The sequence below is a fragment of the Pseudonaja textilis genome, chromosome 2 (assembly GCF_049901715.1).
Source record: "Pseudonaja textilis isolate UNSWEBS1 chromosome 2, rPseTex1.2, whole genome shotgun sequence".
NCBI lineage: Eukaryota > Metazoa > Chordata > Lepidosauria > Squamata > Elapidae > Pseudonaja > Pseudonaja textilis.
This window is the reverse complement of record NC_141991.1, coordinates 145600851-145620121: the sequence shown is the minus strand read 5'-3', so window position 1 is coordinate 145620121 and position 19271 is coordinate 145600851. Positions and strand designations below refer to the sequence as shown.

Below are 19271 nucleotides of genomic sequence, written 5' to 3'. Positions count from 1 at the left end.
TAAAGGAAGGGCAAGCAGAGAAAAGATTTGAGGAATATTGTCTCACATGCTTTGAGCCATTATTCCAGTCTGAAATGATAGGTTTACTTGAGCCAGCTTCATATAGTAGAGGAAGGATCATAGCTTCAAAGATGTGATGTGGTCCCAGTTATCATCTAGTCCAGGGGTGTCAAACTCAAGGCCCATGGACCACATCCAACCTGCGGGATACTTAGATCTGGCCTGCGGGGCTGCCCTGGAAACAGTGAAGGACTAGACCGTGGGGCCTCTACCAGCAAAAATGGAGCTTGGCTCCGTTTTCAGCTGCAACGGCCTCCTGCAGTCCTCTGCCACTGAAAATGGAGCTTGGGAGGTCCGCATGTGGCTGTCCCAAGCTCCATTTTCAGCCAAGCTCCATTTTCACTGGCAGATGGCTGCAAGAGGCCATCGCAGCCAAAAATGGATCTCAGGAGCCTGTTTTTGCTGGCAGCGCGCTCCGGCCACCACAGGTGCCCTGACACGAGTGATGTCAAGTTGGCCATGCCCATCCTGGCCCCTGAGGTCAAACACAGCCCTGATGCGGCCCTCAATGAAATCGAGTTTGACACCCTTGATCTAGTCTCAAAAGAAATGAAGAATGTAGATTCTTTTGCAAGAAGTCTCATACAGGCTTCACATTCGCTAGTTACATGTTGCCAAAACCTGCACATGTAGTGTGTAAGCATAATGATGTGCAGTTTTTTCCACTCGGAATATACCTGTTCCATCTTTGCTGCCTGATCTGATGAGGCAGGGCTATTGCAGGCCAAGGTTGGCTTGATGGTTGATTCTTTGGCTTCGTTACGATCAAAAGAGGCAGAGTGGAAGGAAAAGTCCCCTTTGCAAACAGCTCAACACTTTTAACAGTCTTCTACCTTCTTCAGCTTTTGCTGAGTTGCAGACCGATATTAACGAGCTGACAAACAACATGGATGGCGTGAAGATCCCATTCCTGGATTATCGGACATATGCAAGGCGTGTGCTCTTTCCGGGGGTGGATGATCACCCGGCACTTCAAGAAACCAGTGTGAGTGCTTGTTGTGGAAAAATGAGACCTGCCTGACATGCTGTCTTAACAATAATATTAAGTTGGGGGGAAATTGAGTTACAGAGATCGGTTTATCCTGAGGTTTGGTATCCTGAGGTCTTTATGTTTCGATATCTCTGGTATCATTGTCGCCTGAACTTGTAAACTCAGATGCGCGTTCCTGAAATTATTGGGGCTGGTTCTGCCCCTGATATGATGGATTGAGGAGTTCCTTCTTTTCATAGACCAGCACAGAGACCCCTTTAGTTTGGAGATAATGGCCATCAAGCTGAACTTCTTACTGATCTTCATTTCCACTCTTGTTAGATGTACAAAGGTTGCATTTAAAAGCAGTATTCTTAATAGTATTAAAAGAGTGGAAGCAAATGGGGAAACTACCCTGTTTTATGAGATTGTCTGTCTGTCGTCTATTATATATAAATCTATCACTTATCATATCATTTATCACCTATCATTATATATTCGTATCTATCTGTTTCTCTATCATCTATCTATCTATTTATCATTCTGTCTGTCTATTTACTATCATCTATCTCTATCTATCTCTCTATCTCTATCTATCTCTCTATCTCTCTATCTCTATCTATCTTTATCTATCTCTCTATCTCTCTATCTCTATCTCTATATCTATCTATCTATTAACTATCATCTATATGTATGTATGTATGTATGTGTGTGTGTGTTTGTGTGTGTGTGTCTATCTATCTATCTATATCTCTATCTATCTCTATCTATCTATCTATCTCTATATCTATCTATCTATCTATCTATCTATCTATCTATCTATCATCTGTCTATTAACTATCATCTATCTATAAGTATCTATCTATCTATCTATCTATCTATCTATCTATCTATCTATCTATCTATCTATCCATCCATCCATCCATCCATCCATCCATCCATCCATCCATCCATCCATCCATCCATCTATCTATCTATCTATCTATCTATCTATCTATCTATCTATCTACCATCTATCATTTATCTGTCTGTCTGTCTTGGGACTACTGGAAAGACAACAAGACAGTCTTCATGTTCCAAAGTGCATAGAGGTGGAACAAGTATGCGAAGTCAAGGGCAGATAAAAAGACTTTCCCGGTTGTGAGCAAAGTCGAGCCTACGGCATGTGGAAAGCTGCAAGGAATATTTGTCATTGCCCTTGCTAGCCATGTTGCCATATTGGCTTAGGGAGCGGTTTCTGTTTTCTTGCCTCTGCAGACACCACCAAGCACAGAGAAAGGGCTCCGTCTCTTTGGGCAGTTGCTACACACTCGGCCATTCCTGCTGACCTTCATCCACACCCTGGAAGGCCAGCGAGGTTTCTCCATGCGAGATAGAGGCGCTGTTGCTTCTCTGACGATGGTGGCCCTGCAGGGCAGGCTTGACTATGCTACTGGGGTGCTGAAGCAGCTGCTGGCTGACCTCATTGAGAAGAACCTGCAGAACCGTGCCCACCCCAAGCTGTTGCTCCGCCGGTGCGAGACCTTCTTTGATTCCCATGCTCCTCTCTTCCTGGTCCCAATTAAATGTTGCTGTTTAATAATTAAATTGGCAACAGCGAACCGTGCATGAGTCTGTATTACCAACAATATTCTTGGGATAGTCAGAACACAAGTTTCAGATGAGATGTTAGAAGAGTGGAGACAGCCAGATCCTTTTCTTCCTTGTCACAAAACACTGCTGCAGGCATAGGGGACTTCTTCCATCTCACAGTCGCAAGCAACACTCCTCTATCTTTTTCTTGTTCCAGGACGGAGTCAGTGGCTGAGAAGATGTTGACCAATTGGTTTACTTTTCTGCTGCATAGGTTCCTGAAGGTAAGAGCGCCTGAACTTTGGGCTCATAAACTTTTGGGTCTTCAGACCTATTCTGTTACAATCCTGGAATCATTAGCTTCATCGGTTCAATAATATTCTCCGCCCAGTGGGATGCTGGGAAATTTGAGTGAAAATGCCTGGCATTGTTATTCAGTGATAGAACATAAGCCTTAAATGTGGAAGACCTTAATCTTTGGGGCTTCCCTTAAAAAAAGAACACATAGAGCTGGTGAGAGTAGAAAATACAGAGCCAGGTTTGCCTGCCATCTCATTTGCTACCTGCAGATTCCAAGGTTTCCTGCTTCAAGCTTGTCTCTTCCTTACCTAGGAATGTGCTGGGGAGCCATTATTCATGCTGTTCTGTGCCATCAAGCAGCAGATGGAGAAAGGCCCAATAGATGCCATCACAGGCGAGGCACGCTACTCGTTGAGCGAGGACAAGCTCATTCGCCAGCAGATTGATTACAAGACCTTGGTGAGTTTAGGGGGTGGCAACAGAGGCAGCCAGGGAGCCAACCACGTATCCCACTAAATCATGGCTATATGTGTAAGAAGGGGCTTGTTGCCCAAGTCATTCTAAGCTTGCAATTCTGGCTTGGAGGCATCTGTGCCAACAGATTAATGAAGCGTTCTCGTTTTGTAACAATTGGAAACCTTCCTAAGTAGGTTAATTACTTAATTTCAAAATGGGGGAAACCAGCTTGGAAGAAGCAGCGCTGCAGATAAGAGCTGGGAATTATGGGTGATGTACCATGAAAGATTACATTGTGCAAAATACCATAACGCTACACGGAATTGGGATTTGATTGGTATTCCACAAGGTATTTCATGCTGGGCCGTAGCTAAGGTAAAGGCAACAGGTGTGACTTACAGACAGCTGACTGGGAAAATAGAAGGGCTCTTCAACAAAGAAGCCAAATATTTTGTCCTTCTGTGAAATATCACAAACCCCAAATGCAATTCTGTTATCTGCATCCATATTAGGCAAAAGGTTTGTTTTTTTTAACACCCTGAATGCTGAAACATTCGTTGGGAGCTGTGTTAAAATGGAGAGGTCTAAATGTGTAGTTTTTCCTTAGCAGTGGAAACTGCGAGAAGTGGGATAGTTACTTCTCATTCCAAACCCCAGGTCTGCAAATGTGCATAAATGTGTACCTTTACCATGACTTAAGACGAGATTTATTTCCCCTGCTAGACATTGTTATGCACCCCTCCTGAGCCACCTGGCGGACCTGCAGTGCCTGTTAAAGTATTAAACTGTGATTCGGTGACACAAGTGAAGGAGAAGCTTCTAGATGCCGTATATCGAGGAGTACCCTATTCGCAGCGGCCCCGAGCTGAAGACATGGAGCTAGGTATGAAAGCAGGAACATGGCAAAAAGCAGGCTGGGGTTGTGAGCATGGAATGGACCTGGGTAATCAGCCACTGGCTTAAATTTGTAACTAAATAGGAAGAGAGAATAATAAAGCCAACTGTCTTCCCACTCGTCTTCCGGTTTATCCCAGAGTGGTGTCAGGGTGCTGTGGGACGGACCATCTTGCAGGATGAAGATGCCACAAGTAAAATTGAGGGAGACTGGAAGCGGCTCAACACGTTGGGGCATTATCAGGTATTTGCCTTCCAGTTTTCTGGACTAATCAACTGTGAGGGTGCAGGTTCGTTCGCTGAGCTCAGGGAACGAACCTCCACCCGAGCTACAGATATTCGCCTCCATCGCTAATTCACTATCTTAATATGTATGCTTCAGTTTGGGACTAAAGTGTATGTTAACAGTTTTAGCTTTCTCTTAAAAGTTCTGAATAGTTTGTATTCTGGTACCGTAGTCATGCTTACGGTAATATCGCCAGCAGCCAACACATTGTGAAAAATTCTTTAGTCCCCACTAGAGTAGAATCCACTGAGATTAAGAGGGGGAAACTGAACTTCTCTGAATAAAGACACCTCCCCACCCAATGTCTCTTGGTTTTGGATTAAGACTTACCTTGAGGTGCTGCTCTTAATAGTTGTGAGTTTGCCTCACAGGTCCTCCTCATGTTGGCCATTTGTTCTTGTATGTTTTTTTAAGAAATTGGTGTAATGTACAATTGCTTAAATTATGAATTAAGAAGCTCCCTGTTCAGCTTTTGGCTCCATCATAAATTTGATCTGAGAGCTTTGCCCAGACTAGCTTTCTCTTAACCTCCCCGATATTTGCATGAAGGAGTGCCCAGATGCTGTGATGTTAGAAAGTTAGTAATCCCTTTAGAGCTACCTGTAATCCAGCAGTATTGTTGCCTACAATGTTACTGTCCTAATGCTAGTAATAGGTAAAGATAATGTGGTAAACAAACAACAGCCAAAATGAAGCCCAGATCACATTAGGTCGGTCATAGTATTTATTAACAAGTATTTATGAATTGATGTGTTGGCATATTCTCCTGACTGCATGATTGCAGATAGCTTTAAAAAGTTCACAAACTTTCTGTCAGTACTATACCCCTACTCTAGACTCTGGTGTGGGAGTAATGACTCTCCTCTAATTTACAGAGTTTCAAAAGATAGCGTAAAATGCATTGAAAGTTTGAACTGTACTGATAGAAGAGAATATTGTGGAGGTCCTTGGTGTTCTCTGAGCTTGGTGGTTTTCTTGCAGAAGTTTCATTACCAAACTAGGTGCCGGGATGGTGACATCCCAAACTAGGTGCCAGGATGCACTGATCATGTTACCTCATTTGGTAATGAAACATCTGCAGCCAGACCACCAAGCTCAGGGAGCACTAAGGGCTTGCATAGTTTGAAGTATGCTATATTAATGCTAAGTATTATTAATGTTGTTAACTGGTCAACATTCCTCTTTCTTCTCTTCCCTCATCCCAATCCATCTTATCTTTAAACCCACTCCCCCCACCCTTCCACTCCTGCCATCTCTGCAATTTAACACACAGGTAGCAGATGGCTCCACGGTGGCCTTGGTTCCTAGGCAGGCATCAGGCTACAATATTGCAAGCTCCTTCACTTTCACCCATTCGCTGAGTCGCTATGGTAAGCGAATGGCACCTCTGCCTCACCCTGTCTTCATCATCACAGAGATGCATGTCTGTCTGTCCTGAATGACTTGCAAACCCTGGATTTTTCTCCCAACAGCATAACCTAACATTGCAAAGAAAGAACGTAATTCAGTTCAGGCGTGAAGGCATTCTAAAATGTAGCAGGGCTGTTCGTGACTTATGTGTTGCCTGGACCTCTGCCAAAGTGGTATCTGAGATGGGTTGTCCCTGTTGAAGGACCCTTGGAAAGAATTATCTGTATTTTCAAAGGGTTCCCAGGGAAGGGAAGAATCCATGTTTCTTGCCCAAAGAAGAAGAGAGCAGTATGGGCAACAGAGGAAGGGAAGGATGGGGTATGGATGTAGATGACCTCAGAGTAGAGTCTTTGACAGGTTTCCAAGGAGTGGCCACCTTGTTAAGATCTAAGCAGATGGATAGCAACTAGGGCTATGCAGAGATCCAGATTTAAATATTATTTGGAGGGGCAGATTTGGGCATACCCCTTGCACCTGTCAGGAACACCTTAAAGCAGCCACGCACATTCCTGGGACATGTTCCATACATGTGGGGTAACTTGCAGGAACTCTGAAAATGTATGCTGGAGCAGTCCAGACTTTCTGACTAAGGATCTGAATTCTACCATCTATACACATTATGCAAATGTTCATCCTTTCTCATTTTTTTGGCTGGTTTTCCAAACACTGAAAATCTTACCTGCTTTGGCAGTTCACTTTACATTTTTAAGGCTGTCGTTATAACCATAAGCTCTAGAAATTTGCTTGAAAGTGAGAAAGTTGAAATACTCCACTTTCTGGGCTTGGTCTTAATTCCTGCTGAGTTGCAGCATGTTTGCCCTCCTTGAAAATGGAAGGCATACACACGAAGTTGTATATTTTGGCATTTGGGACATGTTTTCAGGATACAGCCTTTCCATCTTTTTGTCTAAATCCTCATAAACTGAGATTATAGCCTTGTGCAAATGAGACTCTGTCGTTGTCTTTTTATGTGGCTTGGCATGCAGAGGAATGTCCTCTCTCTGACACAGACACACATGGGCGCTGTGGATGATTCTTTGCATGAGAAAGGCCATCCCCGTCCTATGTGTTCAGCAGCCCCGCAAACCTGAGATCTAAGTTATTGGTATTTCCGCAATCAGTCTTTGACAGGCAGCTCTTGCCACGTCTGAATTTTATTCCCTGGGCTTCCTCCCAGCATTATCCTGGCCTAGCTGTAATTTTCTTTGCTATTCCAGGCACGAAATGTCTATAATTTTACAGCCACTCCCACTTTGTGGTTGGAGCGGAAGGGGTATACTTTAGTCTCTGGAGGGGTGAGGATGATGGTAGTAGTGGTTCTGCTCAGATTTCAGGCTCTGAGCCTGAAAGAAAGAAAGACAGAAAAACTTCCTCTGGATATAGAAAGGATTTTTTAAAAGTTTAATCAGGGCTGGAAGGAGGTGCCTGGAAAACAGGCTCTTTGGCTCAGGATTAAATTGAGCAAACTCAAAGTGACTTCGTTTCTCACCCCTTCCAACCCCTGCAGAAAGTTTGTTGCGTACCTCCAGCAGCCCAGAGAGTTTGCGCTCACGAGCTCCCATCCTCACTCCAGATCAAGATTCAGGCACCCGCCTCTGGCACCTGGTCAAGAACCATGAGCATCTCGGAGACCCCAAGGAAGGGGAGCGAGGGAGCAAGATGGTTTCTGAGATCTACCTCACCCGGCTCCTTGCCACCAAGGTATGGTTGGAAGAGAACTGGATTTCGGAATTAGTAGACATCACCCTATACCCTATATTAATCCTACCACCTGGAGTGGAGGCATTCGGGCAAGATATTCTAAGTTTAAATCAACCCTTTATTTTATTTATTTGTTTACTAAATATCTATGCTGCCCATCTCACTGATTCAGCGAGTTTGAAGGACTTACAGTAGAATAAAAAACAGTGCTAAATAGCAATTAAAATCAGAAAATTTGAATAGAAAAGTTAAAAGTTAAAACCAAGATGATGGGTGGCCTGTGGATGAGCCATGGTGGCACAGTGGCTAGAATGCAGTACTGCAGGCTACTTCTGCTGCCTACCAGCTGCCTGCAATTTGGCAGTTCAAATCTCCCCAGGCTCAAAGTTGACTCAGCCTTCCATCTTTCTGAGGTGGGTGAAATGAGGACCCAGATTGTTGGAGGCAATATGCTGACTCTGTAAATCGCTTAGAGAAGCCTGTAAAGCACTGTGACGCAGGATATAAGTAGTACTATTTCTATCTTCTCTACCTCATTAGCCACCCCCAACATAGTAAGTCCCTGTCAGGATCCCAGGCTAAGCAGCAAACCCAAGTTTTTAGGCTCTTCCAGAAGGCCAGGAATGTGGGGGCAGACTTCATCTCCAACTGAAGAAAATTCCAGAAGGCAGCGGGGGCCACAGCAGAAAAGGCTCTTCTCCTGAACTCTGCCTGCCAAAATTCTTCAGTTGATTGGTGTTTTTCTTTGGAAGATAAGGTATTGCAGAGTTTCAGAACCAGTCCTTTAATAGTCGACCAAGAGATTTTTCAGACTTGGTTGGCTCTGTAACTCTTGCCTTCAACAAAACTTTGCTGAAGAGACATTTCTCCAATTTTTCCCCCCAAAATTTCAGTTTTTGTTCAATCTGGCCATGTCCTTCACACAGAAAGCCTGAATGTTCCTTCTGAACAGGATATTGTTTCACTTACCTCCTGTCTAGCAACAGGAGCAGGAACATAGGTTCCCTTCTTTGGACTCTGCTATTCTGCCACTTTCCATGCTTGCCAGATGACATCTTAAATAAAGTTTCAGGTGCTTTATTAACACTGTGCAACATCAAATCTGGCAAAATTAAAGTTGTAAATTGCCAGGTACTGAAGAAAAGCAAGTATCATTTGAAGTCTGAATTGTAATTGTGTATATTTGTGTTCTGTCTCAGTGCTTGATTTAATTACGTTATTGTTATCTGGAACTTTGTTGTAATATGTTCTGGTAATATATAATGATGCTATCAAGATCCTCACAGAGCAATCATTCCCGTGTACCTTGGCAGTAGCAGCAATAATTTAAATTGATGTGAAAGTGGCTTCTGTTGAAATGTAGATGCAATTTAAGCTTGGGGATTTTGAAGGGATTAATTTTATAGTTTCAAATCAGGGCCATTTGATATAGATTTATAGTCAAACTCTAGTAACAGACTGTGAGAGGCGCTGGGAAAGAATATCTGAATCAGAACACTGAGACGTGTTTATTTTTCGGTGAAATATTGAGATTAAATTTATTCTCTAACAGCTGTTTACAGTACTCTTTTATTTTCTGTGGGATCCTAATAAGGGCCTTAGTTTTTGAAAAATTAATGATTCTCCCTTTGCATAATTTAGCAAATTATTTTATACACATTGATCTAGACACCATGTGGCAGTTTTCAGATCATGTGGTAATGAGGAGGCAATTGAAAAATGGGCCAGTTTGGGCATCTAGTGGAAGAAATGAGTGAAAAATGAAATGCATTCTTGATGATTGCAAGATTGGCTTTGCCAAAGCAGGTGCGTACATTTTTCTCCAAGGTTATGAAGACTTGAAATCTGTTAATGAAATTGCCATTTTCAGAATCTGGAAGAACTCCTCAGATAGATATTGTGGGCCACCCAGAGTTGTTTGCTGAGATGGACGGCTATAGAATCAAATCAATCAATCAACTCAATCAAACAATATTTCTATATTCAGATCATAGCCTCTACTCTGCCAGATGTTCTACCTGCCACGTTTAAGGGAAAACTTATCATTATTGATCACTTCTGTTGTTTTTGTTTGGTAGAATTTAGTATTTCTTAAGTGTGGGGGAGTTAGGAAAGGCTTTTGTGATATCCCCAGATTAACAAATTGTTCTTTCCAATCACCTCAAAGGATATATTCCAGAAGTATTTGTCTTTTCCAGGGTACGTTGCAGAAGTTTGTTGATGATCTGTTTGAGACAGTGTTCAGCACAGCACACCGGGCCAGTGCCCTTCCCTTGCCCATCAAATACATGTTTGACTTCCTGGATGAACAAGCAGAGCGGAGACAGATTGGTGATCCTGATGTTCGACATACCTGGAAAAGCAACTGGTGAGAATTTTGCATTTTGGTTTGTTATCCAACACATGCTATGGCTGTAAGCCTGTGAACCACAGCTGGAAACCCACAGCCTAGCGTGGCTGCTGAGTACCTATCAATCTGCTTAATTCAGAACTGAGTAGGTGTTTTCCAGACTTCACACAGCTTTAAGCAAAACAAATGATTCCACTCTTCAAAAGCATCTAATGTAACAATGAAATTGAGCATCAGCCTTTAATTCCCTTTCATTTTCTCTTCTTCTTGTGACAGATCATTTGGCTCAAGTGATGACAGTTCTTCCAATATCAATGTCTCATACCGCTTACCTCTTTCTCAATTCTAGTTTGCCCTTGAGGTTTTGGGTGAATGTCATCAAGAACCCACAGTTTGTTTTTGATATTCACAAGAGCAGCATCACGGACGCTTGCCTCTCCGTTGTCGCCCAGACCTTCATGGACTCGTGCTCTACCTCTGAGCACCGCCTGGGCAAGGATTCCCCTTCGACAAAGCTATTATATGCCAAGGATATCCCTGTTTATAAAGGCTGGGTGGAAAGGTGAGGTGATGGGTAAGGGAGGCGGGGAGGAAATATGGATGATGACACTAGTTGGCAGATCACTTCCTCGTCTAGGAAATGGAAATTGTAGCATCTTCAGATCATAGACTTCATAGGATCAAACTCCTGGTTAACAAAACACAATTGCTCTGTTTATAGTATATGTTGTATCCAAACAAATAAACTCTCTTACTTATTAATATGAAGATCTAGTTCACACAACACGCTAAAGCAACTGAAGGTTTTGCACAATGTGCTGAAATACACACTAGCCAACTGCATTTAGCTCTGATGTGAATTCAACAAGTAGGGCTAACAAAACCAAGCTTGCTTGATTGAATCACTAAAAGACCAGAGGTGGTATTCAGCAGGTTCGGACCAGTTCTGGAGAACCGGTGGCAGAAATTTTGAGTAGTTCGGAGAACCGGCAAATGCCACCTCTGACTGGAGATTTTACAGTATCTTTCCCCTGCCACGCCCACCAAGCCACGCCCAGAGAACCGGTAGTAAATATTTTTGAATCCCACCACTGTAAAAGCTATATGTGATATATATGTGATATACAGCCTCCTCTTCCTTCCATTGCACAGAAGAAGGTCTCTTTTCAAGTAGCAATTAAGGCAGAGGGGCAGGAGAACCCAGGTGCTAGATAAGGCAGTGATGGCTAACCTTTTCGGCACTGAGTGCCCAAAGCGTGTGCACACACCTCCCCAAAATACAATGCATGCGCATCCCTGTGCATGCATGCACATGCACCCTGCCCCTGCCCGACTTTACCTCCTGCACATGCTTGGCAGAGCCCCGAAGACCAGCTGGATGGAGGAAGGTGCGTGTGCCTGCCTGGCAGAGCTGAACTGGGGTGATGGCTTGCGTGCCAACAGAGAGGGCTCTGTGTGCCACTTCCGGCACATGTGCTATAAGTTTGCCATCACGGCTATAGGGAGTCCTTGACGTAAGATCACAGTTGAGCCCCAATTTTATGTTGTTAAGTGAGACAGTTAAGGGAGTTTTGCCCCACTTTATGACCTTTCTTGCCGCAGCTGTTAAGTGAATCACTACAGCTGTTAAATTAGTAACATGATGGTTATCTGAATCTGGCTTCCCCATTGACTATGCTTGTCAGAAGGTCGCCAAAAGTGATTGCATGAGCCTGGGACACTGCAACCCTCATACATATCAGCCAGTTGCCAAGCATCTGAATTTTGATCACAGGCCATGAGGATGCTGCACCAGTTGCAAGTATGACAAACGGTCATAAGTCACTTTTTTCGGGGCCATTGCAACTTTGAACAGTCACTAAATGAATCCCAAAGGTTCTTTTTCAAGAGGCAACTGGACTTTCTGTTTTTTCTTTGAAGACATTTCTTTTCTCATCCCAGAAGTTTCTTCAGCTCTGACTGGGATGGTGGGGAATGGAAGGATCACCCAGTCAGAGCTGAAGAAGCTTCTTGGATGAGAAGCGAAACATCTTCAAAGAAAAACTAGAAAGCCCAGTTGCTTCTTGAAAAAGAACCTTTGGGACAATCATAACCTGGATGACTGAGAATCTCCATAGTCACTAAACGAATGGTTGTAATTTGAGGTCTGCCTGTACAATTGGATTCATGTCTTGGCCCAAAGAATGGCCAGCAGTAGTGCCTCATACTCAGTACCTTCAGTAGCCTTTTAATGATACCTGGGAAATCCTTGATGTAAACTTGGCCATTAGATGGCTTCACAGAAAAAGGTAACAAGGAATCAAATTATTTTTTTCTAAGTTTGTACAGAATATTATCCTGCGAGAAATTTGTTTACAATACAAATTATCCAAGGGGTCCTTTCCCTAAGTGTCACATATGGCATTCCGACTCTCCTTCAGCCATAACTTTTAAGGATCAGTTGTATGACTTCTTGCTGTTTTGAGGTAAGAAATATGAAGATCATATGCTGTAAAATGGGCCAACACCCGACCCACCCTGGACCTATCAACTGTTCTATGTGCTAATAAAAGGGAAGTCATAAGAAAAACAATTGATCCTGCCTCAGGTATACAATCCCTTTAGGTTCATATGGTGTTTCTTTCCTCTATTATCAGTTTTTTAGGCCAAGTTTTCCCCTCATCACATGCTGCTAATTAAGCTCTTCTGCATACAAAGCTTGTCTTCTGCCAGTGAACTAAGGCCACCAGCACTGATCCAGTGGTTACCCCATTTGTAGAGAATAGAGTTGGCAAAGCAGGAATCGACCGTTGTCATGTTAGAAAGAACTGTTATGTCAGCACAGATCAAGTGCTTTTTGAGGCCATCAAGAGAAGGCCAAATATCTATTGACTCAGAAAAGGAGCAAAAAAAGCTTCGAGTTTAAATCTTGAAGTATTGATTCATATAACCTTTGATTTATCTATATATATGGCTTCAGTCTTGTCCACAATAGAGATTAATCTTGCCAAGTCATGTTTGTGAGCCTTCAACCAAATCAGCCAATTATAGAATAAGGAGTTATTTGTCTAGAGTGTCAGGATTTACAGCTATGGCTATCCGAAGCTTGACATTGTCCAGAAATTATAGCAAAAGAATTTATCCACGTAATCCACAATAAATCTGCCCAACTTTCTGTAATCTGGGTTGACCAATTTCCAAATTTCCCAACCCGCACAGACATTGCTGAAATTTTTAGAAGTCTTTCCACCTATTGGGAGAGTGTCATGAATCTGGAAAGGTAATTTCTTAGGTTTAGACCCTGTTTGTACATTCTTTCTTACAATTTTCTGTTTGAGATGGGGAGTGAGTTGCCATATTAAAAATAGAACATGCAATTCATTTCTTAGACTTATCTGGAAACAGTTGTAATTCCACACTGTAAATTGTGTTCAAAATTAAGGAATCATAGAAAAGAATGGGTCCATGTAGTAGCTTCCACATTTTTTTTAGAGTATTGCTCTCCATTATCCAACTGCCCATGGTCAAAGCTGATGTCATCTATTATATGTAGGGAGGGCTGAATAGAGATTGAATTGTTCCGGATTGTGGCACTATAGTTCCTTGATGGCTCCTTTTGATTGCTTTTCTGCCTTGTCATCCCAATGTTCCTGGCATTGTAGCAGCTCTCTCTGCCAGATACCAAATTTGGCATCTATGTCCCCTCCGCCCCGCCACCTCAAGTTTGCATGCCAGGCTAATTATTAAAATCAATGTTTATCCAAATATGCCATTTATTCAATATCTGAGCTAAATATTTCAGAAAGTGCAGCTGAGTGTCAAGGATGTTAGTTTGCTAAATTTGTACCCTGGTTGCCCATTGGGTGTACTCAAGGCAAAAATCAATTACAATGAATCCAGAAAAATAGAATTGCATCATATTTATGTTTATAAGCAGTTTGTTTACGATTGTGCTTGTTTGGTTTTTTTCCTCTCCTGAGATGAGACAGAGTCATCTACTGTATCTGCAGCAGCGGTGGGATTCAAATTTTTTTACTACCGGTTCTGTGAGCGTGGCTTGGTGGGCGTGGCAGGGGAAGGATAATGTAAAATCTCCAGTCAGAGGTGGTATTTGCCAGTTCTCCAAACTACTCAAAATTTCTGCTACCGTTTCTCTAGAACTGGTCAGAACCTGCTGAATACCGTCTCTGATCTGCAGGTATATGAAATCCTAAAACAATATTTGTCTCTATATTCTAGGTATTACCGGGACATCACCAAGATGGCTTCCATTAGTGACCAAGATATGGATGCCTACCTAGTAGAACAATCCCGTCAGCACGCAGGGGAATTTAACACGTTGGGTGCACTGGGAGAACTCTACAGCTATGTGGGAAGGTACCGTGATGAGGTGAGGCCATGGCTAGGATCACAACTTTTCCTTCCTCCTTCCCCTTCGGAGCCAGGCTGCAAACCCCACACCTGTCCTGAAGGGAGTTGCCAACTATACATCTTATAGGGAAGAGAATCAGTCTTCTTCCATGAAGACAGGGTGGCATCTGATTAGACATGTTCTCAGCCAGCTCCTTCGGTAGCCTCTACTTCTGTGCAGCTCTGGGGCCTCTCATAAAATTAGTCCAACAGTTCAATAGCCAAGGGGTGATTTACGGCATTGGAGAAGATATTGTGACAATTGTGATATTGCTATATTGCCTTTTAATATCTGTGCCGCCCTTCCATTCATTTTCCTCTTCTTTTTAGTTCCCCCCCCCCCATGTCTGTCACACTTGTACCTCTCGTAAATAGGTATGTCAGCTTTCATAGGGAGGGACCTGTTTTACAGATGGTTTAATCCTAAGGAGCCAAAGATCTGTGAATCTGTCCCAGGGAAGGAAGCCTCTCCTTTTCCAACGTTTTTACTCCAGCCCAAAACTCCATCCTAATAAGCAGGCAATCATTTGGCCTGCCTTTTTTTTTTACTCCTTGCTGTTCAGCATCCCTTTCCAATTGTACTGGATATTTCTCCATCCTGGTCCCTTGGTTTTATACCCCTTTTTTTTCCCCCTGGGAGTTCATTGCTTAGCTCCTCCTGGCCTCTTTTGTCTCTCTCTCTCTCTCTCTCTTCCTCCCCTTGGACTGAACCTTTTGCTTCCAATCTCTCCCTCCCCCTCCCTCTCCCCGCCTTGCCCCCAGATCCTGACTGCGTTGGAACGGGATGCTGCCTGCCGGAAACACAAACTGAGGCTGAAGCTGGAACAAGTCACCACTCTTGTTTCGGGAACAAGCTGAGGATGCTGGAGGGGGCAGGAGGGCAAAGGGAGCAGGGCAGCGGGCATCCAGGAGAGGTGCCTCCAAAGGGACTCTACCTCCAACTTGGCTTGTGCCCCCCCCCCCCACAAAGGGGAACAGACTTGATCTTTTTAACCTCCTGGAGGGGCAAGAGACCCGTGACCTTTTCCCCTGGGGTGGCAGAAAGTCGCTGTGGTGCCTCCCCTCCCCAGCCTTCAGTCTGGAAGCAATAACAAGCACCTGCCCCTCCTCTGCCTGTGACTTGGGAGGGGCCACCTAGAATAAGCAATGAGGTTGGGGTGCAGCCTGATCATGCCCCCTCCCCCTCAAGCCGGCAGCTAAATGGAAAAAAAAAAAACCCTCACCCCAAATGTTTGTGGACCCTTCCCTTCAATCATATCGTTCATCTCCCTAGTCCCCCACTCCTTGTTGGTAGCTGGTGGAATCTGCCCTTGTTCTGTTTTTGGTAACCATGGCAATTGGATATTTTTAATCTTACCTGACAGTGCTCCCCCCCCTCTCTCCCAAACATTCACTCCTACCCCACCTGTTGTGCCCTTACTGGGTGCAGTGCCTTACTCATTAATTTATTATCGCATCTTGTTAAGATTATTGGCTGTAAATGATTACATTCCCTCGGTGTAGAGATTTCAGTGTAAAAAGCCCTCCATCCCACCCACCCCCTCACCCCCCGACCCTTTTGTTCTTAAGAGTCTGTGTAAATATTTGCACTGCAGCCTGGAGGGATTCAGTCCCCCCCCTTCTTCCCCCCCAAAAATAAAATAAAATAAATTAAAAATAAGAATAGGAATCCCCCTTCAGGGATGAAGGAATTGGGGTGGGGTGGGGAATGCCCCTGCAGCAGCATGGGCTTTTTATTAGTTCCTTTTATAATTACTTTTTCTTTTGCTAAATAAAAGCCTGGAAAAAAAATGCTGTTCTTGATATGATGTGGAGGGATTGGGGGAAATGCCAGAAAAAGGGGTGTTCCACGGAAACAGGCCCCCACCCTCTTGCATTCCGGTGTCACAAGGAGATACTTTGGACATGGCGTCCCCATGGGCAGCCTGGTTGTTCTTTTGAATTGCACCTGAAGTGTAGGACAATGCCAGTTCATGTAGGCATGGAAAGTGTTGCTTTTTTTTAACAGTATAATTCTAACTGATCCATCCACCGGCATCAACTCCTTCTTTTCGCCTTTGCGCGTAACCCTTTTTAGTCACTGAGCCTGTTTCCTGCCCCTAATTTGCTTGTGTACAGAGATCAAGGAAGATGTATATAACCTTAAATACCCATTGTGGGCTGAGCCAGTTTGGGCTGCTTACTCACCACTCTGAATGTGTCTGCATTCAGAAAACGTAAGGATGCGTAGTGGTCATGAATGGGTAACGTGGCTGCTACACAAAGCAGGGAGCCTGTTTAACCTTTGCTGGGGCAGGGAATTCCTCTCTTGAGGTGCTACACCGACCTCCAAATACCCAAATGAACTGGGGAGAGATGAGATGGACTGCACCATTTCTGAGGATTGGTCAGCGGTGGAATTTACAAAACATCTTTCCATATATAAAACACCTTTCTATGAAAATGTAACATTAACAAAGCAAGGTGAAAGTCCTTGCTTAGGCATCTTCCAACTGGGCTTATTTTCTATTTGCAAAGAGTTATTTTAAAAAGGGAGAGAGAAAACGGTTTTAAAAAGTTGTTCATCTACCTCAAATCTGTTTTATCAGGTCAGCTTTCCACCACTTGCTGGATCATATGGGACTAAGTTGCTTCCATTCTTGTATAGGGATTTGATGTCCGTCATTTCAACTCTCTGTGGAGACCCAAATGATAAAAATTGCCAACAACATTTCAGTATATTCCTGTATTGCCTTCCCACTTTTTAAAGACATTTTAGTTGCTGGGTTTTCTTTTTAAATGTGATTGCCTTAGCAGCCTAATGTGAGTGGATAAAGTGGTGTTAAGTTTTTCATGCTTTTGTGCCTTTAATTAGCAGTTCCCCCTTTACAGCTTCTGTTTCTTGTTTCACTGTGGGGATAACATTAGTGAACAACAGCAATAATTTATTCCCTGAAAGAAGGGTAAGTCATGGTTGACTTCTCCGTCTCTCCTTTTGTTCACTTATGATGTTATAATAATTTAAAAAATTAAATAATTCAGTAAAGCTCCCCCAAACAGAAACAAAGAGACAATTAATGTATAGATAAAATCCCACTGTTAATGCAACAATTGGAACACTGAGCAGAAGTTGCCAGGAGGAAACTTCTAATTAAAGCTGTAGAAACTGGGGTTGTGAGAGAATATAGTACAGTACTAAATTAAATGTGCTGTGGAACCACTGTTTTAATTTCAGTTTCATGTGCTGCAAAGTAAAAAAAAAAAACTCTTAGTAGCACTAGGGAGGTCAAGTGTGAAAACCATCCAAGTTATTTCACTTATGTAGAAATGTAGCTCTGCCTAATGCTTCCTTTCACCTCTTACCACCAATGTCTGTGCGCCTTCATATGTACTTCCTTGCTGCTTCAGTGTCCATTGAATTAAAAGTTACCTGTTGCTGCTGGGGTGCCATTTGCTTCTGTTGTTGAGTTGTTCTGAGACAGTTATCCTGCTAAAATCCAAGCATTTTCTTAATGTTAAGCCTCTTAAATCTCAATTAAGCATGGCACTGCTATCTGACTTGTGGCATGTTCCTTTTTTATTTTATCCAATATTTGATCACCAAAAGAAAAGGCAATTTATTCTGCACCCAACAAACTATGACTACGGGATAACAGAGCAAACTTTGCAAGAATAGTTAGCAGAGTTAAGAATGGTTAGTTAAACCTTAGTTAACTAACAACTCGTCTATATGCTTTTCATATCAGAGATTTCATTATGTGTCCCATTATTCACAGAAAGCAAAGCCAGGGCAGTTGTGAAATTGTAGCCTCTGTGTAGAAGGCTGAGAGCAAAGCTGTAGCCTTGTTTCAAATGGAATGTGACAGAAAGATATATCACTTACACGTTTACCTTGACAGTATGTATAAGCACACTACATCTGCTTATACAAACACTAAGGCAGAATCCCACAATCTGTTCAGTTATGGCATACACTTTGAAGTGAGGTGTTTTTTTTTTAGGAAATGGGAAGGGAAAAAAATTGTTTGGTTCCTCCTACTCCAGTCGGTTGGCAACCTGTGTTACTCAAAGAGCTTTTCCTACCCTGTGCTAAAATAAAATATGGTCCAGACACCCTCCAGGTGCAAAATCTTTTTAAGATTGGTCAACCTGATGACTTGGAGTAAAGTTGGGACTGGCAGAAATGGGAAACACAAGCAGGATTAAAGTAGGCAATAGGGAAGAGCAAATTCCATACCAGAATAATTTCCTGTTGACTCAAGGGAAGGTGGGAGGGAGTACTTCAGTAGAACAACTTGCCTCTGAAGTCGTAAATGTTCCAACACTGGAGGTTTTTAAGAAGAGATTGGATAACCATTTGCCTGAAGTGGTGTATTCTATTCTAAACATCAAATCACTGGTTCCCTGTAAGGCTGCCAAAGAGGCTAATAATCACCTCACCTGCATGAAAGTGACTGAGTGGGCATCATTTTAAGTTACGTTTTTAGTACATCCTTTCTGGATTTGGAGGCCTCCAGCTTTATTTGATTGCAGGTAGCCACTGACTTACAACAGTACATTGAGTGACCGTTCAAAGATACAGCAGCAGTGAAGAAAGTGACTTACGGCCATTTTTCACACTTGCAACCGTGGCAGCATCCCCTTGGTCATGTGATCAAAATTCAGCTGCTTGGTAACTGACTCACCATTTATGATGGTCGCAGATGGTCACAGAAGGCAGATTCACTTAACCAACCGTGTTACTAACTTAAGAACCACAGTGCTTCACTTAACAACTCACTTAACACAGTTTTCACTTAGCAACAAGACATTTTAGGCTCCGTTGTGGTCGTTAAGTCGAGGGCTACCTGTGCAGCCCACATCACTTGGAAGGCACCAGTTTGGGGACTGCTGCTATAGAACCT

At 43.1% G+C, this 19271-nt stretch overlaps 1 protein-coding gene across 2 annotated transcripts in view; it reads left to right on the top strand.

The window, feature by feature from the left end:
• PLXNA3 (plexin A3) overlaps positions 1-17817 on the top strand; it is a 73894-nt gene extending 56077 nt beyond the window's left edge. For both annotated transcript variants that reach the window (XM_026711312.2, XM_087925753.1), the window contains 12 exons: positions 903-1045; positions 2288-2544; positions 2820-2886; positions 3215-3361; positions 4082-4241; positions 4393-4496; positions 5812-5908; positions 7456-7649; positions 9848-10017; positions 10349-10561; positions 14218-14368; positions 15151-17817. In XM_026711312.2, the coding sequence (XP_026567097.2) occupies positions 903-1045; positions 2288-2544; positions 2820-2886; positions 3215-3361; positions 4082-4241; positions 4393-4496; positions 5812-5908; positions 7456-7649; positions 9848-10017; positions 10349-10561; positions 14218-14368; positions 15151-15246 (1799 nt within the window). In that variant the 3' untranslated portion in view covers positions 15247-17817. The remainder of the gene's footprint in view (positions 1-902; positions 1046-2287; positions 2545-2819; positions 2887-3214; positions 3362-4081; positions 4242-4392; positions 4497-5811; positions 5909-7455; positions 7650-9847; positions 10018-10348; positions 10562-14217; positions 14369-15150) is intronic.
• The last annotated feature ends 1454 nt before the right edge of the window (positions 17818-19271 follow it).